Here is a 27,984-nt window from a genome sequence, read left to right on the forward strand (position 1 = left end):
ACGCAGGGATACTGAGAGAGGAGAGAGCGGGCTGTTGAGGGCAGTAGGCAAGAGAGAGTCGGCACCCCCCTCCTAAAGACGCAGGGATACTGAGAGAGGAGAGAGCGGGCTGTTGAGTGCAGTAGGCAAGAGAGAGTCGGCACCCCCCTCCTGAAGACGCAGGGGTACTGAGAGAGGAGAGAGCGGGCTGTTGAGGTCAGTAGGCAGGAGAGAGTCAGAGAGTGAGAGTGGAGTCGTTTTGCTGTGGCTCCTCAGTAAAGCCAAGTTGGAGACAGAAGGCATTGTATTGACAGCAGCATGATCCTTATCACATTTGGACTCTACCTTCCACTATTGTTTTGTTATGTCTTGTCTCAGTCCTCTTTCCTGGACAATATTCTCTCATTCCCAGCAGGTAAGAGAGCCAGCCGTGTGTGTGTGTAAATGCGCATACTCATGCATGTGTGTGTGTTTATATGTGTCTGTGTGTGTGTGTTTATATGTGTGTGTGCGTGTGTGTTTATATGTGTGTGTGTGTTTATACGTGTCTGTGTGTGTGTGTTTATACGTGTCTGTGTGTGTGTGTTTATATGTGTCTGTGTGTGTGTGTTTATATGTGTGTGTGTGTGTGTTCATATGTGTGTGCAGGAATATGTCATGCACGGTTTTGACAAGCTGCAGTCTGACCCTGGGTAAACCCCATGTCGTGTCTTATCCTGATTGTCTTTGCACTTTGAAGAAGTGTGTGTTCCTGTGTATTTTCCCTTCATCTATGGAATATGAAATGCTGTCAGAATGGAAATGTCTCTATAAATAGCGTCTGTGGACAGTTCCTGACAGCGAGGCGTACGGTGCTTCATATGTGTGTTCAGTCAGAGCCAGGAGCAGCTCTCTCCGGTGTGGATGACTCCACGTATCATGTTACAGCTCCCAGTCGGAATATTCTGCTGTTATTGGATTCTAGTTATTATGTGTTAGATTTGTAGAGCTATTTTACTTGTTGTTGTATATCTATGTAGATACCAGTTCTAGCGTCTAGTGTTGTCAACAACCTACCAGACTGTACAGTCTTGGCCAAAAGTTGAGAATGACACAAATATTAATTTCCACAAAGTTTGCTGCTTCAGTGACTTTAGATATTTTTGTCAGATGTTACTATGGAATACTGAAGTATAATTACAAGCATTTCACAAGTGTCAAAGGCTTTTATTGACAATTACATGAAGTTGATGCAAAGAGTCAATGTTTGCTGTGTTGACCCTTCTTTTTCAAGACCTCTGCAATCCGCCCTGGCATGCTGTCAATTAACTTCTGGGCCACATCCTGACTGATGGCAGCCCATTCTTGCATAATCAATGCTTGGAGTTTGTCAGAATTTTTGGGTTTATGTTTGTCCACCCGCCTCTTGAGGATTGACCACAAGTTCTCAGTGGGATTAAGGTCTGGGGAGTTTCCTGGCCATGGACCCAAAATATTGATGTTTTGTTTCCTGATCCACTTAGTTTTGCCTTATGGCAAGGTGCTCCATCATGCTGGAAAAGGTATTGTTCGTCACCAAACTGTTCCTGGATGGTTGGGAGAAGTTGCTCTCTGAGGATGTGTTGGTACCATTCTTTATTCATGGCTGTGTTCTAAGGCAAACTTGTGAGTGAGCCCACTCCCTTGGCTGAGAAGCAACCCCACACATGAATGGTCTCATGTTGGCATGCTGTTCTTATTGGCATGACACAGGATGATGGTATGACACAGGATGATGGTATGACACAGGATGATGGTATGACACAGGATGATGGTATGACACAGGATGATGGTAGCACTCACCTTGCCTTCTCCGGACAAGCTTTTTTCCGGATGCCCCAAACATCAGAGAAAATTACCCCATTCCTCAGCAGTCCAATCCCTGTAACTTTTGCAGAATATCAGTCTGTCCCTGATGTTTTTCCTGGAGAGAAGTGGCTTCTTTGCTGCCCTTCTTGACACCAGGCCATCCTCCAAAAGTCTACGCCTCACTGTGCATGCAGATGCACTCACACCTGCCTGCTGCCATTTCTGAGCAAGCTCTGTACTGGTGGTGCCCCAATCCCGCAGCAGAATCAACTTTAGGAGACGGTCCTGCCGCTTGCTGGACTTTCTTGAGCCCTGAAGCCTTATTCACAACAATTCAACCGCTCTCCCTAAAGTTCTTGATGATCCGATAAATGCTTGATTTAGGTACAATCTTACTGGCAACAATATCCTTACCTGTGAAGCCCTTTGTGTGCAAAGCAATGATGACGGCACGTGTTTCCTTGCAGGTAACCATGATTGACAGAGGAAGAGCAATGATTCCAAGCACCACCCTCCTTTTGAAGCTTCCAGTCTGTTATTCAAACTCAATCAGCATGACATAGTGATCTCCAGCCTTGTCCTCGTCAACACTCACACCTGCGTTAACGAGAGAATCACTGACATGATGTCAGCTGATCCTTTTGTGGCAGGGCTGAAATGCAGTGGAAATATTTTTGGGGGATTCAGTTCATTTGCATGGCACTTTGCATGGCACTTTGCAATTAATTGCAATTCATCTGATCACTCTTCATAACATTCTGGAGTATATGCAAATTGACATCATTCAAACTGAGGCAGCAGACTTTGTGAAAATTAATATTTGTGTCATTCTCAAAACATTTGGCCACAACTGTACATTTGGATGCATTTACAGATTACTTTCAGTTCAGCTGATGTTTTTTGTGAAGGGGAGGATCTGCTGATTGAGTGGATTTTAACTTGGCAGCTGCAACACCACTTCTTTGCCAATGCCCCTATGCAGGAGCTTTTCCTTTGTGGCTTGTTAGTGAGGTGTTGTTTGTTCTCTGCCTCTGCAGGATGCAGTAACACACACATTCTATTACACACCTTTACCATCCACTCTGATGCTGTTAGAAATAAGGCAACATTGAGGTTTCTTTGAGCCCCTTCAACTAGTTTTGACACGGACTCTATTCATTTCATTTCCCAATGATGTCAACATGACAAACAAATTAAATATGTCTATTACAAGGGCATCCTCTGCAGGGTCGGTGTGTATTTACTTCCCATGTGACTAACTTACCATAATGTCCACTACTTTCCTCAGCTCTCCAACAACAACCTGCCGTGGACCAGCAGAGGAAATTCAACCCCTGTTGTTTACTGAGTCCACCCCCGCCCCCCCTATACCCTCCTCCTCCCTCACTGTGGCATCCCGGTGGTCATGTGAGTCCAAAATCATGTGACTTGCCCGTTTGACAAGTGTATGATTGTTGATTTGTCCTTGGGAGCTGTCCAAACCTCACTCCCTGGCTATGTTCCAATGGCACCCTATTCCCTATTTAGCGTGGTCAAAAGTAGTGGACTATAATGTATAGGGAACAGTGTGTCATTTGTGACTTAGCCTCACTCTTGCCCTCCTCCGCCACTGACTAAGAGCAGTAGGGATTTCTGATGATAGAGTAGGTGTGTGCAGGAAGCAATGGATTAACTGGTCTCCCAACAGTGCTGACTGCAGATTAGGGTTGATGAGGTGATACGACCATAGAGGGTCCTCTCAGAGATACAACTCTGTCTATCCTGTTAGAGGGTCCTCTCAGAGATACAACTCTGTCTATCCTGTTAGATGGTCCTCTCAGAGATACAACTCTGCCTGTTAGATGGTCCTCTCAGATATACAACTCTGTCTATCCTGTTAGAGGGTCTTCTCAGAGATACAACTCTGTCTATCCCGTTAGAGGGTCCTCTCAGATATACAACTCTGTCTGTTAGAGGGTCCTCTCAGAGATACAACTCTGTATATCCTGTTAGAGGGTCCTCTCAGAGATACAACACTATCTATCCTTTTAGAGGGTCTTCTCAGAGATACAACTCTGTCTATCCTGTTAGAGGGTCCTCTCAGAGATACAACTCTGTCTATTAGAGGGTCTTCTCAGAGATACAACTCTGTATATCCTGTTAGAGGGTCCTCTCAGAGATACAACTCTGTATATCCTGTTAGAGGGTCCTCTCAGAGATACAACTCTGTATATCCTGTTAGAGGGTCCTCTCAGAGATACAACTCTGTCTGTTAGAGGGTCCTCTCAGAGATACAACTCTGTATATCCTGTTAGAGGGTCTTCTCAGAGATACAACTCTGTATATCCTGTTAGAGGGTCCTCTCAGAGATACAACTCTGTCTGTTAGAGGGTCCTCTCAGAGATACAACTCTGTCTATCCTGTTAGAGGGTCCTCTCAGAGATACAACTCTGTCTGTTAGAGGGTCCTCTCAGAGATACAACTCTGTATATCCTGTTAGAGGGTCTTCTCAGAGATACAACTCTGTATATCCTGTTAGAGGGTCCTCTCAGAGATACAACTCTGTGTATCCTGTTAGAGGATCCTCTCAGATATACAACTCTGTCTATCCTGTTAGAGGGTCCTCTCAGAGATACAACTCTGTCTGTTAGAGGGTCCTCTCAGAGATACAACTCTGTCTGTTAGAGGGTCCTCTCAGAGATACAACTCTGTCTATCCTGTTAGAGGGTCCTCTCAGAGATACAACTCTGTCTGTTAGAGGGTCCTCTCAGAGATACAACTCTGTCTGTTAGAGGGTCCTCTCAGAGATACAACTCTGTCTATCCTGTTAGAGGGTCCTCTCAGAGATACAACTCTGTATATCCTGTTAGAGGGTCCTCTCAGAGATACAACTCTGTCTGTTAGAGGGTCCTCTCAGAGATACAACTCTGTCTGTTAGAGGGTCCTCTCAGATATACAACTCTGTCTATCCTGTTAGAGGGTCCTCTCAGAGATACAACTCTGTCTGTTAGTGGGTCCTCTCAGAGATACAACTCTGTATATCCTGTTAGAGGGTCTTCTCAGAGATACAACTCTGTCTATCCTGTTAGAGGGTCCTCTCAGAGATACAACTCTGTCTGTTAGAGGGTCCTCTCAGAGATACAACTCTGTCTGTTAGTGGGTCCTCTCAGAGATACAACTCTGTATATCCTGTTAGAGGGTCCTCTCAGATATACAACTCTGTCTATCCTGTTAGAGGGTCCTCTCAGATATACAACTCTGTATATCCTGTTAGAGGGTCCTCTCAGAGATACAACTCTGTCTATCCTGTTAGAGGGTCCTCTCAGATATACAACTCTGTATATCCTGTTAGAGGGTCCTCTCAGATATACAACTCTGTATATCCTGTTAGAGGGTCCTCTCAGATATACAACTCTGTCTGTTAGAGGGTCCTCTCAGAGATACAACTCTGTATATCCTGTTAGAGGGTCCTCTCAGAGATACAACTCTGTATATCCTGTTAGAGGGTCCTCTCAGAGATACAACTCTGTCTGTTAGAGGGTCCTCTCAGATATACAACTCTGTCTGTTAGAGGGTCCTCTCAGATATACAACTCTGTATATCCTGTTAGAGGGTCCTCTCAGAGATACAACTCTGCCTGTTAGAGGGTCCTCTCAGAGATACAACTCTGTCTATCCTGTTAGAGGGTCCTCTCAGAGATACAACTCTGTATATCCTGTTAGAGGGTCCTCTCAGAGATACAACTCTGTCTGTTAGAGGGTCCTCTCAGAGAAACAACTCTGTATATCCTGTTAGAGGGTCCTCTCAGAGATACAACTCTGTCTGTTAGAGGGTCCTCTCAGATATACAACTCTGTCTATCCTGTTAGAGGGTCCTCTCAGAGATACAACTCTGTCTATCCTGTTAGAGGGTCCTCTCAGAGATACAACTCTGTATATCCTGTTAGAGGGTCCTCTCAGATATACAACTCTGTCTATCCTGTTAGAGGGTCCTCTCAGATATACAACTCTGTCTATCCTGTTAGAGGGTCCTCTCAGAGATACAACTCTGTATATCCTGTTAGAGGGTCCTCTCAGAGATACAACTCTGTATATCCTGTTAGAGGGTCCTCTCAGATATACAACTCTGTATATCCTGTTAGAGGGTCCTCTCAGAGATACAACTCTGTCTATCCTGTTAGAGGGTCCTCTCAGAGATACAACTCTGTATATCCTGTTAGAGGGTCCTCTCAGATATACAACTCTGTCTGTTAGAGGGTCCTCTCAGAGATACAACTCTGTCTGTTAGAGGGTCCTCTCAGATATACAACTCTGTATATCCTGTTAGAGGGTCCTCTCAGATATACAACTCTGTATATCCTGTTAGAGGGTCCTCTCAGATATACAACTCTGTCTGTTAGAGGGTCCTCTCAGAGATACAACTCTGTCTGTTAGAGGGTCCTCTCAGAGATACAACTCTGTCTATCCTGTTAGAGGGTCCTCTCAGATATACAACTCTGTCTATCCTGTTAGAGGGTCCTCTCAGAGATACAACTCTGTCTGTTAGAGGGTCCTCTCAGAGATACAACTCTGTCTATCCTGTTAGAGGGTCCTCTCAGATATACAACTCTGTCTGTTAGAGGGTCCTCTCAGAGATACAACTCTGTCTGTTAGAGGGTCCTCTCAGAGATACAACTCTGTCTATCCTGTTAGAGGGTCCTCTCAGAGATACAACTCTGTCTATCCTGTTAGAGGGTCCTCTCAGATATACAACTCTACCTGTTAGAGGGTCCTCTCAGAGATACAACTCTGTCTGTTAGAGGGTCCTCTCAGAGATACAACTCTGTCTATCCTGTTAGAGGGTCCTCTCAGAGATACAACTCTGTCTATCCTGTTAGAGGGTCCTCTCAGATATACAACTCTGTCTGTTAGAGGGTCCTCTCAGAGATACAACTCTGTCTGTTAGAGGGTCCTCTCAGAGATACAACTCTGTCTATCCTGTTAGAGGGTCCTCTCAGAGATACAACTCTGTATATCCTGTTAGAGGGTCCTCTCAGAGATACAACTCTGTCTGTTAGAGGGTCCTCTCAGAGATACAACTCTGTCTATCCTGTTAGAGGGTCCTCTCAGAGATACAACTCTGTATATCCTGTTAGAGGGTCCTCTCAGAGATACAACTCTGTCTGTTAGAGGGTCCTCTCAGAGATACAACTCTGTCTATCCTGTTAGAGGGTCCTCTCAGAGATACAACTCTGTCTGTTAGAGGGTCCTCTCAGATATACAACTCTGTCTATCCTGTTAGAGGGTCCTCTCAGAGATACAACTCTGTCTATCCTGTTAGAGGGTCCTCTCAGATATACAACTCTGTCTATCCTGTTAGAGGGTCCTCTCAGAGATACAACTCTGTATATCCTGTTAGAGGGTCCTCTCAGATATACAACTCTGTCTGTTAGAGGGTCCTCTCAGAGATACAACTCTGTATATCCTGTTAGAGGGTCCTCTCAGATATACAACTCTGTATATCCTGTTAGAGGGTCCTCTCAGAGATACAACTCTGTATATCCTGTTAGAGGGTCCTCTCAGAGATACAACTCTGTCTATCCTGTTAGAGGGTCCTCTCAGAGATACAACTCTGTCTGTTAGAGGGTCCTCTCAGAGATACAACTCTGTCTGTTAGAGGGTCCTCTCAGAGATACAACTCTGTATATCCTGTTAGAGGGTCCTCTCAGAGATACAACTCTGTATATCCTGTTAGAGGGTCCTCTCAGAGATACAACTCTGTATATCCTGTTAGAGGGTCCTCTCAGAGATACAACTCTGTCTATCCTGTTAGAGGGTCCTCTCAGAGATACAACTCTGTCTATCCTGTTAGAGGGTCCTCTCAGATATACAACTCTGTCTGTTAGAGGGTCCTCTCAGATATACAACTCTACCTGTTAGAGGGTCCTCTCAGAGATACAACTCTGTCTATCCTGTTAGAGGGTCCTCTCAGAGATGTTTTTCCTTTGATTGGTTTCAGAATACAACAGAACAACTCTACCTGTTAGAGGGTCCTCTCAGAGATACAACTCTGTATATCCTGTTAGAGGGTCCTCTCAGAGATACAACTCTGTCTATCCTGTTAGAGGGTCCTCTCAGATATACAACTCTGTCTATCCTGTTAGAGGGTCCTCTCAGAGATACAACTCTGTCTATCCTGTTAGAGGGTCCTCTCAGATATACAACTCTGTCTGTTAGAGGGTCCTCTCAGATATACAACTCTGTCTGTTAGAGGGTCCTCTCAGAGATACAACTCTGTCTGTTAGAGGGTCCTCTCAGAGATACAACTCTGTCTGTTAGAGGGTCCTCTCAGAGATACAACTCTGTCTGTTAGAGGGTCCTCTCAGAGATACAACTCTGTCTATCCTGTTAGAGGGTCCTCTCAGAGATACAACTCTGTCTATCCTGTTAGAGGGTCCTCTCAGAGATACAACTCTGTCTATCCTGTTAGAGGGTCCTCTCAGAGATACAACTCTGTCTGTTAGAGGGTCCTCTCAGATATACAACTCTACCTGTTAGAGGGTCCTCTCAGAGATACAACTCTGTCTATCCTGTTAGAGGGTCCTCTCAGAGATACAACTCTACCTGTTAGAGGGTCCTCTCAGAGATACAACTCTGTCTATCCTGTTAGAGGGTCCTCTCAGATATACAACTCTGTCTATCCTGTTAGAGGGTCCTCTCAGATATTCAACTCTGTCTATCCTGTTAGAGGGTCCTCTCAGATATACAACTCTGTCTATCCTGTTAGAGGGTCCTCTCAGAGATACAACTCTGTCTGTTAGAGGGTCCTCTCAGAGATACAACTCTGTCTATCCTGTTAGAGGGTCCTCTCAGATATTCAACTCTGTCTATCCTGTTAGAGGGTCCTCTCAGATATACAACTCTGTCTGTTAGAGGGTCCTCTCAGATATACAACTCTGTCTATCCTGTTAGAGGGTCCTCTGTCGTTCTGCCCCTGAGCAAGGCAGCTACTGTTCCCCGGGCGCCGATGACGTGGATGTTGATTAAGGCAGCCCCCCGCACCTCTCTAATTCTCTAATTCAGAGAGGTTGGATTAAATGTAGAAGACACATTTCAGTTGAATGCATTCCGTTGTACAACTGACTAGGTATCCCCCTTTCCTTTCCCAGAGATACAACCCTCAGTCTCCAGCCTGGACTGTAAACTCAAGAGGAGTGATGAGCAGGAGTTGACACTGAATAATTGTGTAGAATCTCAAATTGAAATTGACAGATGACATAACACACAGCTGTCATTTTGATTGGCAGGTAGTGAGCATAAGTGATCCACAATCTTACCTGCACTGTAATTGTACTTCGGTACCACAAACAGCTACTGATCATTTTATTATAAAATAAAGCAATGATTGAATGGAAGAGTGTTTTTGTTTGATTGGTTTAGAATGAGGAGACCAGTAAGGGAGGTAATCACAGACCAGATCCAGATACAGGGACGGAGCTGAAAGGGCCCAGCTGTGTCCCAGGCCCCCCTGGCCCCAACGGACCCCCCGGGCCTCAGGTAGGTAAACCTATCCACCCCCATATGTCTCTGTTAATGTTGTCATCCCACTGGCTTCATCAATTCAATATATCTTTTTAAAGCCCGATAATGGCCAAATACAGTTATAATATGGTTATAATGCAGATATTTGGAAGAGTATTTAATCAGGGTTTATCAGGTGGAGACAATGGTTAGTTTCCTGAGCTTTCTTACTTGTCAGTAATGGTGGTAGACAGGTGTTGGGGGGTTGACTAAGTCCTCTATAGACCTCTAGCAGCTCTTCACCATCTGAGACCCATGTGAGTTCCTTCTCCTCCCTTCCTCTTGTTCCTCTAGAGCTGGGGACAGGGACGGGACAGGGACGGGGACGGGGACAGGAGACGGAAACAGGGACGGGGACAGGGACGGAGACGGAAACAGGGACGGGGACGGGGACAGGGGACGGGGACAGGGACGGAGACGGGGACGGGGACAGGGACGGAGACGGGGACAGGGACGGAGACGGGGACAGGGACGGAGACGGGGATTACATGGAGCTCAGCAGCCCATTAATGCTCCACATTTAGACACGACGCAAATAGACTTTTTCCACTGACTGCCACAACTCTCCGTCCCTCCACACACCATTCTTAGAAACAACCCAAACAGTCTGCATGGAAAGACATATTGAGTGGAGGGAGTCAATTCCTGTATTGCCCAACAGGGTGGGTGGTGGTGTTTCTGTGTGGAGGGTGGGTGGTGTTGTTTCTGTGTGGAGGGTGGGTGGTGTTGTTGGGTGGGTGGTGGTGTTGTGTGGAGGGTGGGTGGTGGTGTTTCTGTGTGGAGGGTGGGTGGTGTTGTTTCTGTGTGGAGGGTGGGTGGTGGTGTTGTGTGGAGGGTGGGTGGTGGTGTTGTTGCTGTGTGGAGGGTGGAGCGTGGGTGGTGTTGTTGTTGCTGTGTGGAGGGTGGGTGGTGGTGTTGTTGCTGTGTGGACGGTGGTGGTGTTGTTGCTGTGCTGAGGAGGGTGGGTGGTGGTGTTGTTGTTGTGTGGAGTGTGGGTGGTGGTGTTGTTGCTGTGTGGAGGGTGGGTGGTGGTGTTGTTGCTGTGTGGAGGGTGGGTGGTGGTGTTGCTGTGTGGAGGGTGGAGGGTGGGTGGTGTTGCTGTGTGGAGGGTGGGTGGTGTTGTTACTGTGTGGAGGGTGGGGGGTGGTGTTGCTACTGTGTGGAGGGTGGGGGTGGTGTTGCTATGTGGAGGGTGGGTGGTAGTGTTGTTGTTGTGTGGAGGGTGGGTGGTGGTGGTGTTGCTGTGTGGAGGGTGGGTGGTGTTGTTACTGTGTGCAGGATGGGTGGTGGTGTTGTTGTGTGGAGGGTGGGGGGTGGTGTTGTTGCTGTTTGGTGTTTTTGCTATGTGGAGGGTGGGTGGTGTTGTTGTTGTGTGGAGGGTGGGGGGTGGTGTTGTTGCTGTTTGGTGTTTTTGCTATGTGGAGGGTGGGTGGTGGTGTTGTTGCTGTGTGGAGGGTGGGTGGTGTTGTTACTGTGTGGAGGGTGGGTGGTGTTGTTGCTGTGTGGAGGGTGGGTGGTGTTGTTGCTGTGTGGAGGGTGGGTGGTGGTGTTGTTGCTGTGTGGAGGGTGTGGTTGGTGGTGTTGCTGTGTGGAGGGTGGGTGGTGGTGTTGCTGTGTGGAGGGTGGGTGGTGGTGTTGTTGCTGTGTGGAGGGTGGGTGGTGGTGTTGTTGCTGTGTGGAGGGTGGGTGGTGGTGTTGTTATTGTGTGGAGGGTGGGTGGGTGGTGGTGTTGTTGCTGTGTGGAGGGTGGGTGGGTGGTGGTGGTGTTGCTGTGTGGAGGGTGGGTGGTGGTGGTGTTACTGTGTGGAGGGAGGGTGGGTGGTGGTGTTACTGTGTGGAGGGAGGGTGGGTGGTGGTGTTACTGTGTGGAGGGTGGGTGGTGGTGTTGCTGTGTGGAGGGTGGGTGGTGGTGTTGCTGTGTGGAGGGTGGGTGGTGGTGTTGCTGTGTGGAGGATGAGTGGTGGTGTTACTGTGTGGAGGGTGGGTGGTGGTGTTGCTGTGTGGAGGGTGGGAGGTGGTGTTGCTGTGTGGAGGTTGGTGGTGTTGTTGCTGTGTGGAGGGTGGGTGGTGGTGTTGCTGTGTGGAGGATGGGTGGTGGTGTTACTGTGTGGAGGGTGGGTGGTGGTGTTACTGTGTGGAGGGTGGGTGGTGGTGTTGTTGCTGTGTGGAGGGTGTGGGTGGTGGTATTACTGTGTGGAGGGTGGGTGGTGGTGTTGCTGTGTGGAGGGTGGGTGGTGGTGTTGCTGTGTGGAGGGTGTGGGTGGTGGTGTTACTGTGTGGAGGGTGGGTGGTGGTGTTGCTGTGTGGAGGGTGGGTGGTGGTGTTGCTGTGTGGAGGATGGGTGGTGGTGTTACTGTGTGGAGGGTGGGAGGTGGTGTTGCTGTGTGGAGGGTGGGTGGTGGTGGTGTTGTAATGCAGAAGATCCTATAGTAATTCCAGAGTCCTATAAATGGCCACTTGCCTAGATGGCATTCTGTCAGGGAGAGGAGAGCATGATTGGTAAACTCTTCAGATTTGTTTTTCACATCTGTATTCATACACAATTTAGCCTATAATACAGTATGGCACCGGAGTCAGCTGACTGCCAAGGAAGCTAACAACAAACACATTTGGTGTCCGTATGGATCCTGTACCTATTCATTAAAATGACATTGTGAAGGGAAATAATATTTAGAATATTACTGGGATTGTAAATAATCAGTTGATGGCATAAAGACAGAAAAAGCCCATGTTCTGATTGGTTAGATATCTGATTATTGTTGACCTTCTACAGGGTCCAGCTGGGCTACCAGGTCTGACGGGACCAAAAGGTGAAAAGGTAAGTGTCATTTATAAACAGTTGTTTTTACATTAGATGTTTAGTGAATGATTGAGAACTACCATTATACGAAGTGGAAAGGCCTTGTATAAAAAAGCAGCAGTTATATCTCTCTCTGTCTCTTTGTCTCTCTTCTTCGCTCTCTCTCTCTCCACCTCCATCCAACGATCTTGTTGCCAGGGGGAACTGGGACGACCTGGACAAAAGGTGAGAGCACCCATTGATCATTCTATTAGCTCTGCTAAGTGGATTTGCTGAAAAATGAGATCCAGTCCCTCCTCGCGTCCCCGCCGCCCGCCTGTCCGCCCGCTGCCTGGTTATGAGCATTATGACATTCAGAGAAAGACAAGCAGCACAACCTTGACACGATGCCAGGACAGCTAGGACACAGAGAGAGAAAGACAAGCAGCACAACCTTGATACGATGCCAGAACAGCTAGGACACAGAGAGAGAAAGACAAGCAGCACAACCTGTACACGATGCCAGAACAGCTAGGACACAGAGAGAGAAAGACAAGCAGCACAACCTGTACACGATGCCAGGACAGCTAGGACACAGAGAGAGAAAGACAAGCAGCACAACCTTGACACGATGCCAGGACAGCTAGGACACAGAGAGAGAAAGGCAAGCAGCACAACCTGTACACGATGCCAGAACAGCTAGGACACAGAGAGAGCAAGACAAGCAGCACAACCTTGATACGATGCCAGGACAGCTAGGACACTGAGAGAGCAAGACAAGCAGCACAACCTTGACACGATGCCAGGACAGCTCGGACACAGAGAGAGCAAGACAAGTAGCACAACCTGTACATGATGCCAGAACAGCTAGGACACAGAGAGAGAAAGACAAGCAGCACAACCTTGACACGATGCCAGGACAGCTAGGACACAGAGAGAGCAAGACAAGCAGCACAAACTTGATATGATGACAGGACAGCTAGGACACAGAGAGAGAAAGACAAGCAGCACAACCTGTACACGATGTCAGGACAGCTAGGACACAGAGAGAAAGACAAGCAGCACAACCTGTACACGATGCCAGAACAGCTAGGACACAGAGAGAGCAAGACAAGCAGCACAAACTTGATATGATGACAGGACAGCTAGGACACAGAGAGAGAAAGACAAGCAGCACAACCTGTACACGATGTCAGGACAGCTAGGACACAGAGAGAGAAAGGCAAGCAGCACAACCTTGACACGATGCCAGGACAGCTAGGACACAGAGAGAGCAAGACAAGCAGCACAAACTTGATATGATGACAGGACAGCTAGGACACAGAGAGAGAAAGACAAGCAGCACAACCTGTACACGATGTCAGGACAGCTAGGACACAGAGAGAGAAAGACAAGCAGCACAACCTGTACACGATGCCAGAACAGCTAGGACACAGAGAGAGAAAGACAAGCAGCACAACCTGTACATGATGCCAGAACAGCTAGGACACAGAGAGAGAAAGACAAGCAGCACAACCTTTACACGATGCCAGAACAGCTAGGACACAGAGAGAGAAAGACAAGCAGCACAACCTGTACATGATGCCAGAACAGCTAGGACACAGAGAGAGAAAGACAAGCAGCACAACCTGTACACGATGCCAGAACAGCTAGGACACAGAGAGAGAAAGACAAGCAGCACAACCTTGATACGATGCCAGGACAGCTAGGACACAGAGAGAGAAAGACAAGCAGCACAACCTTTTCACGATGCCAGGACAGCTGGGACACAGAGAGAGAAAGACAAGCAGCACAACCTGTACACGATGCCAGAACAGCTAGGACACAGAGAGAGAAAGACAAGCAGCACAACCTTTTCACGATGCCAGGACAGCTAGGACACAGAGAGAGAAAGACAAGCAGCACAACCTTTTCACGATGCCAGGACAGCTAGGACACAGAGAGAGAAAGACAAGCAGCACAACCTTTACACGATGCCAGAACAGCTAGGACACAGAGAGAGAAAGACAAGCAGCACAACCTTTACACGATGCCAGAACAGCTAGGACACAGAGAGAGAAAGACAAGCAGCACAACCTTTACACGATGCCAGAACAGCTAGGACACAGAGAGAGAAAGACAAGCAGCACAACCTTTACACGATGCCAGAACAGCTAGGACACAGAGAGAGAAAGACAAGCAGCACAACCTGTACATGATGCCAGAACAGCTAGGACACAGAGAGAGAAAGACAGGCAGCACAACCTTTACACGATGCCAGAACAGCTAGGACACAGAGAGAGAAAGACAAGCAGCACAACCTTTACACGATGCCAGAACAGCTAGGACACAGAGAGATAGCCGCTGAGATAGAAGATGCATAGAATCATTCTGCTGAGTTGTAGAGGAGAGTGGATGAACCTCCCAACCCGTTCCATGTCTCCTCTAACAGATGGGGAACTTATGGTCACCCTGTTAGCTCCTGAAACCTATCCAGCTTCACTGGGCCCTGTTCAGGAGGGTGCAGCGTTACAGCACCTTCACATAGAGATTATAGCATAGAAAATAGATGCTTGTCGGAGGGACAGGGGAGGAGTGAGACCTGTCAGAAGAGAAGTGTGGGTCTTAATCAATTGGTGGCTGCAGTTTTGTATTAAAACAGTTCCTTTGGGAGAGCTTCACTATGTGTCACAAATGGCACCCTATTCCCTTTATAGTTCACTACTTTTGACCAGGGCCCATGGTCAAAAGTAGTGCGCTATATAGAGAATAGGGTGCCATTTGGAACGTGTCCTCAGTCACTGCCCTGCTCTGTCTGAGCTGCAGGGCTGGCTGTGTACATCAGCAGCATTGCAGTGCAATTTAGCTTAGTGCTCGAGCCAGACCATAAATCACTTTATTTCCCACAAGCAGAGGGCCGTCCTGTTCTATATATACGGCCTATCATTTAATTAAAGCGGACAGAGTGACAGACCTTGTTAAAGTCCTTCTCTCTCTCCACATGGCGGACCAGGGTAAAAACAGAACACAGGTTGTCATGTCAACATCCCGACCGGCTTATGGAATTCTCTGTAACTATTCAGAACAATCATGTTTGTAACTCCTGCTATATGCTACTTCTATGATATTACACATGGAAATATTATACTGTACACTACACAGCTTACATGGGATAGCTGCTGATTCATTCAATAAGTATTTTCTTTTTTTAAATGAAGCTAGGTCAGCTGGTAATTTGTTTGTATATGGCAGGCTTCATGCCCTGTGTTTTCTAGTCAGTTCAGAACTTCTGGTCTGGTTAAAGTAGTGTTCTAACAGTTGTGATATGGCTCAGCTATTCCCACACATACCCTATGTACCGTACAGAGGAGGCTGCTGAGGGGAGGACGGCTCATAATAACGTCCGGAACGCAACAAATGGAATGGCATCAAACACATGGAAACCATGGAAACCATGTGTATGATGTATTTGATACCATTCCACAAAGTCTGCTCCAACCATTACTGTGTGATAACTGTAAAAAGTCTGCTCCAACCATTACTGTGTGATAACTGTAAAAAGTCTGCTCCAACCATTACTGTGTGATAACTGTAAAAAGTCTGCTCCAACCATTACTGTGTGATAACTGTAAAAAGTCTGCTCCAACCATTACTGTGTGATAACTGTAAAAAGTCTGCTCCAACCATTACTGTGTGATAATTGTAAAAAGTCTGTTCCAACCATGTTTTGAACATAATGGCACTGTAGTTTATGCCTAAAACGGCAACATTTTCTCTGTCCATGGCAAAATGGGTAGAACTAATTTGGTCACCTGTTTTAGTCTTCGACCTAGATTTAATCAGATTAAGTGTTAACAGGCGATATCCGACACCCGCATAGCTGATGTTCTGACGGTGTCAGAGGTGTAACTCTGTTAGAGCTGTCAAATCGCTGAGAGGCAGCTGCTCATGTGGTCATTTTCACAAAGCCACATCCATTCCACTCTTGTCAGAAGTTCAGAAAGTGTCGGCCATATAGAAATGACACTCAAACAACATAATAACAATTTACACTGAGTGGACAAAATGTTACGGAAAAACATTATGCTCTTTCCATAACCTCTACAGGATTGTTGAGTCCCCCTCCGGAAGGTTGAGCTAACGTAGGCTAATGTGATTAGCATGAGGTTGGAAGTAACAAGAACATTTCCCAGGACATAGACATATCTGATATTGGCAGAAAGCTTAAATTCTTGTTCATCTAACTGCACTGTCCAATTTACAGTAGCTTACATTACAGTGAAGGAGTACCATGCTATTGTTTGAAGAGAGTGTTATTTCCATAACGTAGACTGACCAGGTGAATCCAGGTGAAAGCTATGATCCCTTATTGATGTAATTTGTAAAATCCACTACAGTCAGTGTAGATGAAGGAAACAGGTTAAAGAAGGATTTTTAAGCCTTGAGACAATTGGGACATGGATTGTGTATGTGTGCCATTCACCGGTTTGTGTCAAGAACTGCAATGCTGCTGGGTTTTTCACTCTCAACAGTTTCCTGTGTGTATCAAGAATGGTCCACCACGCAGAGGACATCCAGCCAACTTGACACAACTGTGGGAAACATTGGAGTCAACATGGGCCAGCATCCCTGTGGAATGCTTTGGACACCTTGTAGAGTCAACATGGGCCAGCATCCCTGTGGAACGCTTTGGACGCCTTGAAGAGTCAACATGTGCCAACATCCCTGTGGAATGCTTTGGACACCTTGTAGAGTCAACATGGGCCAGCATCCCTGTGGAACGCTTTGGACACCTTGGAGAGTCAACATGGGCCAGCATCCCTGTGGAACGCTTTGGACACCTTGTAGAGTCAACATGGGCCAGCATCCCTGTGGAACGCTTTGGACACCTTGTAGAGTCAACACGGGCCAGCATCCCTGTGGAACGCTTTGGACACCTTGAAGAGTCAACATGGGCCAACATCCCTGTGGAACGCTTTGGACACCTTGTAGAGTCAACATGGGCCAGCATCCCTGTGGAACGCTTTGGACACCTTGTAGAGTCAACATGGGCCAGCATCCCTGTGGAACGCTTTGGACACCTTGAAGAGTCAACATGGGCCAACATCCCTGTGGAACGCTTTGGACACCTTGTAGAGTCAACACGGGCCAGCATCCCTGTGGAACGCTTTGGACACCTTGAAGAGTCAACATGGGCCAACATCCCTGTGGAACACTTTGGACACCTTGTAGAGTCAACATGGGCCAGCATCCCTGTGGAACGCTTTGGACACCTTGTAGAGTCAACATGGGCCAGCATCCCTGTGGAACGCTTTGGACACCTTGAAGAGTCAACATGGGCCAACATCCCTGTGGAACGCTTTGGACACCTTGTAGAGTCAACATGGGCCAGCATCCCTGTGGAACGCTTTGGACACCTTGGAGAGTCAACATGGGCCAGCATCCCTGTGGAACGCTTTGGACACCTTGCAGAGTCAACATGGGCCAGCATCCCTGTGGAACGCTTTGGACACCTTGTAGAGTCAACATGGGCCAACATCCCTGTGGAACGCTTTGGTCACCTTGTAGAGTCAACATGGGCCAGCATCCCTGTGGAATGCTTTGGACACCTTGTAGAGTCAACATGGGCCAGCATCCCTGTGGAATGCTTTGGACACCTTGTAGAGTCCACATGGGCCAGCATCCCTGTGGAATGCTTTGGACACCTTGTAGAGTCCACATGGGCCAGCATCCCTGTGGAACGCTTTGGACACCTTGTAGAGTCCACATGGGCCAGCATCCCTGTGGAATGCTTTGGACACCTTGTAGAGTCCACATGGGCCAGCATCCCTGTGGAACGCTTTGGACACCTTGTAGAGTCAACATGGGCCAGCATCCCTGTGGAATGCTTTGGACACCTTGTAGAGTCCATGCCCCAACACATTGAGGCTGTTCTGAGGGCAAAGGGGGATGCAACTCAATATTAGGAAGGTGTTCTTAATGTTTGGTTCACTCAGTGTATATCAACCTAATGGAGGTGTAGATTACATTCAGGTGGCCTTGTCCCACTAGGCCTACTGTCCCTGGTATAATTTAGCCACATTGATATTGTGGCAGATTGTAACCAAAGCCAGCCATAATTAACTATAAAGGCTGGGCTACAGGTAAATAAAATGTACAGCTCTGATTTTCTCCCCATCATGACTGTTGAAGGGGTAAATAACAATTGTTTCATTGAAGGGGAGAATGTTAGCTTTCCAGAAATTCCAGAAATATTATTGTCTGGGAAAATAGAGCTTCTGATGATATCAAAACAGAACTTCCCTATATGGAAGTAAGAAAGAGAATAAACATTATTGTTTCTGGTTGAGGTTACTTACAAGTGAAGTGTCTTGGCTTCACATCAGTTCAAAAGATGGACTTAAGAGACCACCTGGGAGCTTTGTGGGAGAGTCGGACAGATCAGCTAAATCAGATCGCGCAACTGAAAGATGTCAACTCTGCCAATGAGAGGGTTGCATGAAATATCCTGCATTCTTCTGATTGGACAAAACAGATGAAAAGGAGCTTCAGGTCAAATGAAATGTCCATTAGTCTCATAATTCTCATCTGGTCACATTTTTATCAACTAAAATTAAGTTACGGTTATCATTTTTTCCCAGAGCGTCTCATTATCATAGATTTAGTCAGGAAAAACAAGTTGTCAAATATTTTTTTGGCATACAGTGGTTGTTGTTGGCAAAATTTACACTGGTACTAGAATTGCAAGAAATTAACTTTAAAATGGCAAAATAGCCCCTATGCCCAAAGGCAAAATGTGTATAATTCCAGGTAATGAGCATTTCTTCTCTGACACTAAAAGGGGCCTTTAAAGATGTATTTCCTGGGCAAGACTTGAAGTCATAGTAAACCTGCTTCTATGCTATTTATAGTCTACTCTGAAGTAGGACTTGTGTTCTGATATTATGAGGTGGTCCCTGATGAATTTGCTATCACATAAGGGGTCCCCCATGCAAGAAAAACTATTTGGGAACCCTGTGCTAAAGAAATTATGTTGTGGCCCACCAGGGTCGGACGGGGCCTCCAGGTCTCCCGGGGCGCCAGGGACCAGCCGGGTGGCCAGGACCAAATGGGCCCAAGGTGAGTAAGTCCTATTTCATGGTGCCCAGATGTCAATATGACATTATACTGTATCATAGTATGGGAAAACAAATGATAGAACACAAATTATGCAATAAGATATGTGTTCCTGTACCTACAAGTGTTAGATCTTAATTTGACCAGTTTCGTCGCAGGAGTAAAATAATCTTGCAGCAGGAGGATTTTTATTTATTTTTTAAAGTGATCATTTCTAATGGGAATGGACTGTTGTTTTGATAGGCCACAGCAGGCTATATATTAGCAGTAAGATCTAGTAAGGGAAAGAGAACTGTGGGTTTTCAGTGAATTTATGTAAATCATGAGGCTCATTTGAATTTCCTATGGTGCAGGAAAATTCTCTGTGACAGAGTGATCAAAATTAAGATACCACATCTGTATGATATTATTTGTAAAGGTAGATGAAGACTGTTGTCAGAGCCGTGTGTGTGTGTGTGCACGCGTGCGTGCATTTGTGTCTGGCAGGGGGAGAAGGGAGATGGTGGATTGATGGGAATACCTGGAGCAAGAGGACCTCTTGGACCTAAGGTATGTGAACCTTCATCCTTCACTGAGAAAATTGTCTGATTTCAACCATCATGTTATTCATAATTTCTATACTTCAGACTTCTGATCTTCCTTCCTAGGGTTTACCTGGATACAAAGGAGAAAAGGTGGGTGATTACTTCAAATGTTTTTGACTGCTTTATTTTATTCTATTACATTACAAACCATATTTTAGTTCCTCTGGGTTGGTTCAACAACGTGTGTGTGTTTTCAGTGTGTTTATGGATGTTTTGTTTACAGTTGTTTTGTCTCCTGTCTGTCTCATCAGGGTTCCCGTGGTGACCGTAGTGAGAGAGGGATGAAGGGAGACAAGGGCACAATGGGCTTCCCTGGAATGCTTGGACAGAAAGTGAGACATACATCTTGTAACATGATCTGATGTTTATCAGCTGCTGGGGTTGATGTGGAGGAGCTGGAGGAAGGGGAGAAGGAGCAGGAGGAGGTCATTGTAGGGTGACGTGTAGTGGAGGCTCATTGAACAACAAGATAGAACCAGAATCAACTGACCCTCCATAATAACTGAAGAACACAATTCTAAACCGGACCACAGTTATTTATATGACGTACCGGCATATGTTGTTGTTGATGGAGTACTGTGGTTTATGTCCTCAGGGGGAAATGGGTCCAAAGGGAGAACCTGGAATCTCAGGGAATAGAGGACCGACGGGCAGACCAGGGAAGAGGGGCAAACAGGTGAGAGATATATCTTATTATTAAACAGGTGAGAGATATACTTTATTAATAAACAGGTGGGATATACACCTGATTAGTAAACAGGTGAGACATATACTTTATTAGTAAACAGGTGAGAGATATACTTTATTAGTAAACAGGTGGGATATATACCTGATTAGTAAACAGGTGAGAGATATATCTGATTAGTAAACAGGTGGGATATATACCTGATTAGTAAACAGGTGAGAGATATACTTTATTAGTAAACAGGTGAGATATATACCTGATTAGTAAACAGGTGAGAGATATACTTTATTAGTAAACAGGTGGGATATATACCTGATTAGTAAACAGGTGAGAGATATACTTTATTAGTAAACAGGTGGGATATATACCTGATTAGTAAACAGGTGAGAGATATACTTTATTATTAAACAGGTGAGAGATATACTTTATTAGTAAACAGGTGAGATATATACCTGATTAGTAAACAGGTGAGAGATATATCTGATTAGTAAACAGGTGAGAGATATATCTGATTAGTAAACAGGTGAGAGATATACCTGATTAGTAAACAGGTGGGATATATACCTGATTAGTAAACAGGTGAGAGATATACTTTATTAGTAAACAGGTGAGATATATACTTTATTAGTAAACAGGTGAGATATATACCTGATTAGTAAACAGGTGAGAGATATATCTGATTAGTAAACAGGTGAGAGATATACCTGATTAGTAAACAGGAGAGAGATATACTTTATTAGTAAACAGGTGAGAGATATACTTTATTAGTAAACAGATGAGAGATATACCTGATTAGTAAACAGGTGAGAGATATACTTTATTAGTAAACAGGTGTGAGATATACCTGATTAGTAAACAGGTGGGATATATACTTTATTAGTAAACAGGTGTGAGATATACCTGATTAGTAAACAGGTGAGGGATATACTTTATTAGTAAACAGGTGTGAGATATACCTGATTAGTAAACAGGTGGGATATATACTTTATTCGTAAACAGGTGAGAGATATATCTGATTAGTAAACAGGTGAGAGATATACCTGATTAGTAAACAGGAGAGAGATATACTTTATTAGTAAACAGGTGAGAGATATACTTTATTAGTAAACAGATGAGAGATATACCTGATTAGTAAACAGGTGAGAGATATACCTGATTAGTAAACAGGTGAGAGATATACCTGATTAGTAAACAGATGAGAGATATACCTGATTAGTAAACAGGTGAGAGATATACCTGATTAGTAAACAGGTGAGAGATATACCTGATTAGTAAACAGGTGAGAGATATACCTGATTAGTAAACAGGTGAGAGATATACCTGATTAGTAAACAGATGAGAGATATACCTGATTAGTAAACAGGTGAGAGATATACCTGATTAGTAAACAGGTGAGAGATATACCTGATTAGTAAACAGGAGAGAGATATACTTTATTAGTAAACAGGTGAGAGATATACTTTATTAGTAAACAGATGAGAGATATACCTGATTAGTAAACAGGTGAGAGATATACCTTATTAGTAAACAGGTGAGAGATATACCTGATTAGTAAACAGATGAGAGATATACCTGATTAGTAAACAGGTGAGAGATATACCTGATTAGTAAACAGATGAGAGATATACCTGATTAGTAAACAGGTGAGAGATATACCTGATTAGTAAACAGGTGAGAGATATACTTAATTAGTAAACAGGTGAGAGATATACTTTATTAGTAAACAGGTGAGATATATACTTTATTAGTAAACAGGTGAGAGATATACTTTATTAGTAAACAGGTGAGAGATATACTTTATTAGTAAACAGGTGAGATATATACCTGATTAGTAAACAGGTGGGATATATACCTGATTAGTAAACAGGTGAGAGATATACCTGATTAGTAAACATGTGAGAGATATACCTGATTAGTAAACAGGTGAGAGATATACTTTATTAGTAAACAGGTGGGATATATACCTGATTAGTAAACAGGTGAGAGATATACCTGATTAGTAAACAGGTGAGAGATATACTTTATTAGTAAACAGGTGAGAGATATACTTTATTAGTAAACAGGTGAGAGATATACTTTATTAGTAAACAGGTGAGAGATATACCTGATTAGTAAACAGGTGAGAGATATACCTGATTAGTAAACAGGTGAGAGATATACCTGATTAGTAAACAGGTGAGAGATATACCTGATTAGTAAACAGGTGAGAGATATACCTGATTAGTAAACAGGTGAGAGATATACTTTATTAGTAAACAGGTGAGAGATATACCTGATTAGTAAACAGGTGAGAGATATACTTAATTAGAAAACAGGTGAGAGATATACTTTATTAGTAAACAGGTGAGATATATACTTTATTAGTAAACAGGTGAGAGATATACTTAATTAGTAAACAGGTGAGAGATATACTTTATTAGTAAACAGGTGAGAGATATACTTTATTAGTAAACAGGTGAGAGATATACTTTATTAGTAAACAGGTGAGAGATATACTTTATTAGTAAACAGGTGAGATATATACCTGATTAGTAAACAGGTGAGAGATATACCTGATTAGTAAACAGGTGAGAGATATACTTTATTAGTAAACAGGTGAGAGATATACCTGATTAGTAAACAGGTGAGAGATATACCTGATTAGTAAACAGGTGAGAGATATACTTTATTAGTAAACAGGTGGGATATATACCTGATTAGTAAACAGGTGAGAGATATACCTGATTAGTAAACAGGTGAGAGATATACTTTATTAGTAAACAGGTGAGAGATATACCTGATTAGTAAACAGGTGAGAGATATACCTGATTAGTAAACAGGTGAGAGATATACCTGATTAGTAAACAGGTGAGAGATATACCTGGTTAGTAAACAGGTGTGAGATATACCTGATTAGTAAACAGGTGAGAGATATACCTGATTAGTAAACAGGTGAGAGATATACCTGATTAGTAAACAGGTGAGAGATATACTTTATTAGTAAACAGGTGAGAGATATACCTGATTAGTAAACAGGTGAGAGATATACTTAATTAGTAAACAGGTGAGAGATATACTTTATTAGTAAACAGGTGAGATATATACTTTATTAGTAAACAGGTGAGAGATATACTTTATTAGTAAACAGGTGAGAGATATACCTGATTAGTAAACAGGTGAGAGATATACTTTATTAGTAAACAGGTGAGAGATATACCTGATTAGTAAACAGGTGAGAGATATACTTTATTAGTAAACAGGTGAGAGATATATCTGATTAGTAAACAGGTGAGAGATATACTTTATTAGTAAACAGGTGAGATATATACCTGATTAGTAAACAGGTGAGAGATATACCTTATTAGTAAACAGGTGAGAGATATACCTGATTAGTAAACAGGTGAGAGATATACTTTATTAGTAAACAGGTGAGAGATATACTTTATTAGTAAACAGGTGAGAGATATACCTGATTAGTAAACAGGTGAGAGATATACTTGATTAGTAAACAGGTGAGAGATATACTTTATTAGTAAACAGGTGGGATATATACCTGATTAGTAAACAGGTGAGAGATATATCTGATTAGTAAACAGGTGAGAGATATACTTGATTAGTAAACAGGTGAGAAATATACCTGATTAGTAAACAGGTGAGAGATATACTTTATTAGTAAACAGGTGAGAGATATACCTGATTAGTAAACAGGTGAGAGATATACCTGATTAGTAAACAGGTGAGAGATATACCTGATTAGTAAACAGGTGAGAGATATACTTGATTAGTAAACAGGTGAGAAATATACCTGATTAGTAAACAGGTGAGAGATATACTTTATTAGTAAACAGGTGAGAGATATATTTAGTAAACAGGTGAGAGATATACTTTATTAGTAAACAGGTGAGATATACCTGATTAGTAAACAGGGAGAGATATACTTGATTAGTAAACAGGTGAGAAATATACCTGATTAGTAAACAGGTGAGAGATATACTTTATTAGTAAACAGGTGAGAGATATACTTTATTAGTAAACAGGTGAGAGATATACCTGATTAGTAAACATGAAATACTTGATTAGTAAACAGGTGAGAGATATACTTTATTTGTAAACAAAGGTTTATACCTGATTAGTAAACAGGTGAGAGATATATCTGATTAGTAAACAGGTGAGAGATATACCTGATTAGTAAACAGGTGAGAGATATACCTGATTAGTAAACACGTGAGAGATGCTGTATTAAACAGCTGAGAGAGATGCTGTATTAAACAGCTGAGAGAGATGCTGTATTAAACAGGTGAGAGATGCTGTATTAAAGAGTTGTGAGAGATGCTGTATTAAAGAGGTGTGAGAGATGCTGTATTAAACAGGTGTTTTGTTTATTAAACAGGTGTGAGAGATGCTGTATTAAACAGGTGTTGTGTTTATTAAACAGGTGAGAGATATAATGTATTAGGATCTTACTTGGATCTTAATGACATATCATATGCCGTTAGAAGCTGTGATTAAAAGAGTTCTGCCTATCTTTTTACCTTTATTTAACTAGGGAAGTCAGTTAAGAACAAATTCTTATTTTCAATAATTTTCAGGGGCAGAACAACAGATTTTGACCTTGTCAGCTCGGGGATTTGATCTAGCAACCTTTCGATTACTAGTCCAACGCTCTAACCACTATGCTACCTGCTGCCCTCTTTGAGCAACATACTCAAATCACTATGATGTGGTGACATGTTTTGACCACTAAAGGTTTACCATATGTTTGTCTGTCAATGTTTTTACATGTGGTATTTTTCTTGTCTGATTAAACAGGGAGGGAAGGGTGACAATGGGATTATTGGCCCTCTAGGTCCAGCAGGTCCTCAGGGGCCCCCAGGCCACCCTGGTCCCCCAGGTCTCCCAGCCTCAGGTAAGGACTCTACCTCCATCAGCTCTCCCATCTGAGCTTCGCTTCTTTAGAGACCGCTGTAGGGCTAGGGAGTGTGGCCGGGCTAACATGCTAATCTGTTGCCAGTCTGTGATATGCAGGCTGAGTGTGTACCTGGATGTGTGTACCTGGATGAATTCCAGGGAAGAACATCGAGATTTAGAGTGATTGGTATGTTCTTTGTTGGAGGCTCTGCCCATTTTCTGGACTCTGAAGACTAGTTTCTCAGACCTAGATTATTAAACCTTGTCCTGTAATCTCACTGGAAAGTACATTTTGAGGTTTAATATGAGGTCCTGTCAGTGAGAAGCTTCAGGGATGGGTGTGAGAAGCTTCAGGGATGGGTGTGAGAAGCTTCAGGTATGGGTCTGAGAAGCTTCAGGGATGGGTGTGAGAAGCTTCAGGGATGGGTGTGAGAAGCTTCAGGTATGGGTCTGAGAAGCTTCAGGGATGGGTGTGAGAAGCTTCAGGGATGGGTGTGAGAAGCTTCAGGGATGGGTGTGAGAAGCTTCAGGGATGGGTCTGAGAAGCTTCAGGTATGGGTGTGAGAAGCTTCAGGGATGGGTGTGAGAAGCTTCAGGGATGGGTCTGAGAAGCTTCAGGGATGGGTGTGAGAAGCTTCAGGGATGGGTCTGAGAAGCTTCAGGGATGGGTCTGAGAAGCTTCAGGGATGGGTGTGAGAAGCTTCAGGGATGGGTGTGAGAAGCTTCAGGCAGCCCCTCGTGCAGCATCATCAAAAGGAAGCAGACATTAAAACACAGCAGGAGGTAACACCAGAGAGCTTATTTAGCTTCAGAGGAACCTGATCACTGCCCCTCTCTCCCCCTCCTGAGGTGTAACAGATACCATGAGGGGGGTGGCGGGGGGATCTGGGATGGGACGGATGCTAAAGCCATGACATCATGTCCTTAAAACAAATTCATGGTGGGCCAAGGAGCTCCTTACATATTTACAAACATTATGTCACCATGTAATTAAACTGTGACAGACGGTGTCTTGTTCAGGTGTCTGCGCAAATTAAGTTGATTGCTTTACCAACTTCATAGATAGACGAGGGGACCAGGATAGCGCATTTCAGCAGAGGTATTTATAACATATAGTCCCTGTGACCTCGCTCATGGCTGTCTCTGAATGTGGTACTCTGTGATATAGAGATGGTTTCATGTGTACATCACTTTTTGTACATATGCCTACATTGATAATATATGATCTAAATGTTTATTTCTTGTTCAGGACTCTACGTGGTTGGAACGAAAGGTGAGAAGGGGCTACCAGGTCTTCCTGGACCTTGCAGCTGTAACTCCATTAGTGTGAAGAGTCCACAGTTTGATGAACATAGTTCCAGGAGCGACCACACCAAAGTGCCAGTGGTGAGCAGGCAACACAAGTCACAAATGATCTACATTTTTTGTGAATCAGAAACTTGCCTCAGCTAAGGCACTTAATAGGCCGAATTAGTCTTTATTGTGTCTCACCCAGAATGGATTTTGTTGTTTCTCATACAGATATTTGTGGTAAACAATCAAGAAGAACTAGATCGTCTTCATACGGACAATGCCCTAGCCTTCCGGAAAGACCAGAGATCGCTTTACTTCAAAGACACCAGCGGATGGCTGCCCATTCAGGTACCTCACTTGATACACTATCTTCTAAACGGAATATGTCTAAGTGCTTACAGTATTGCCTGGCAAGGTTCATCTTTAAGTTACAGTTTTATTTCATTTTCTTAGTTTTAGTTTGTAATCTCTGTAAAAGACTTCTTTCTTCCAGCTGACGCCGTTCCAGTCTACGGAGAACGCCCGGAACAGGAGGGTTACTGTGGCGACGGGATCGTTCAGATCCCCAATGGGGAGGAATGTGACGACAGGAATAGGATTGTCACCGACGGCTGCGTCAGTAAGTCATGTTATCAGAGTGGATGAACCAGATTCGTGGTTTGGTTCTGCTGATGGTTCTGTTTGTTGGAGCCTGGGGTTGTGGGTTCGATTACCGCATGGGAAGTTGATTTGGATAAATGAACTTGTTAAATGATAATGCTATTGATGACATACGAAGCACTGGTCTGGTTTGAATGGCTATTGATCTCTCCCTGTCTCTCTGTGTCTTTCTCTCTCCGTGGGTCTCTATTGTTCTCCCCCTCTGTTTCTCTCTCCATCTCTTCCTCCTCAGAGTGTAAACATGCTTACTGTGGAGATGGTTATCGCTACGACGGGGCCGAGGAATGTGATGGAAAGGACTTTGGCTATCAGACATGCAACTCATATCTCCCAGGGTTAGTAGGCTTACTGGCTTGATCCATTCTTGTCTGCTTTCCATATCTTACTGTACGTAACCTCATAACTTTGTGTTCCCTATGAAGCAGTAACTGTCTGCCATTGTCATGATTAGTTGACAGAGGGTTCTAATTCTCCTTGATTCCCAGGTCTTATGGTCGTCTCAGATGCACTCCGTACTGTGTCATTGACTCTACAAACTGCAAGTATTTCACATGAGGAGGAACCTAGACACAGCAGTGGGATCCTTCTTGTCTTGTTTGCTTTGGTACTGAACAGGATGACGGTAATGCAAATAAAAGATCAACAACAACACTGCAA

At 44.3% G+C, this 27,984-nt stretch overlaps 1 protein-coding gene across 1 annotated transcript; it reads left to right on the forward strand.

The window, feature by feature from the left end:
• The first annotated feature begins 115 nt into the window (after window positions 1-115).
• On the forward strand, window positions 116-27,984 carry LOC135538525 (acetylcholinesterase collagenic tail peptide-like). Its single transcript, XM_064964415.1, is given in 17 exon segments — window positions 116-394; window positions 3,095-3,213; window positions 9,204-9,320; window positions 12,118-12,162; window positions 12,343-12,369; window positions 19,150-19,221; window positions 19,705-19,767; window positions 19,866-19,892; window positions 20,054-20,134; window positions 20,398-20,478; window positions 25,276-25,372; window positions 26,624-26,760; window positions 26,896-27,015; window positions 27,161-27,194; window positions 27,197-27,286; window positions 27,560-27,662; window positions 27,813-27,984. Coding segments are annotated over 17 exon segments (1,380 nt in total). The 5' UTR covers window positions 116-297; the 3' UTR covers window positions 27,883-27,984.

This window comes from Oncorhynchus masou, unplaced genomic scaffold (assembly GCF_036934945.1).
Source record: "Oncorhynchus masou masou isolate Uvic2021 unplaced genomic scaffold, UVic_Omas_1.1 unplaced_scaffold_978, whole genome shotgun sequence".
Classification (NCBI taxonomy): domain Eukaryota; kingdom Metazoa; phylum Chordata; class Actinopteri; order Salmoniformes; family Salmonidae; genus Oncorhynchus; species Oncorhynchus masou.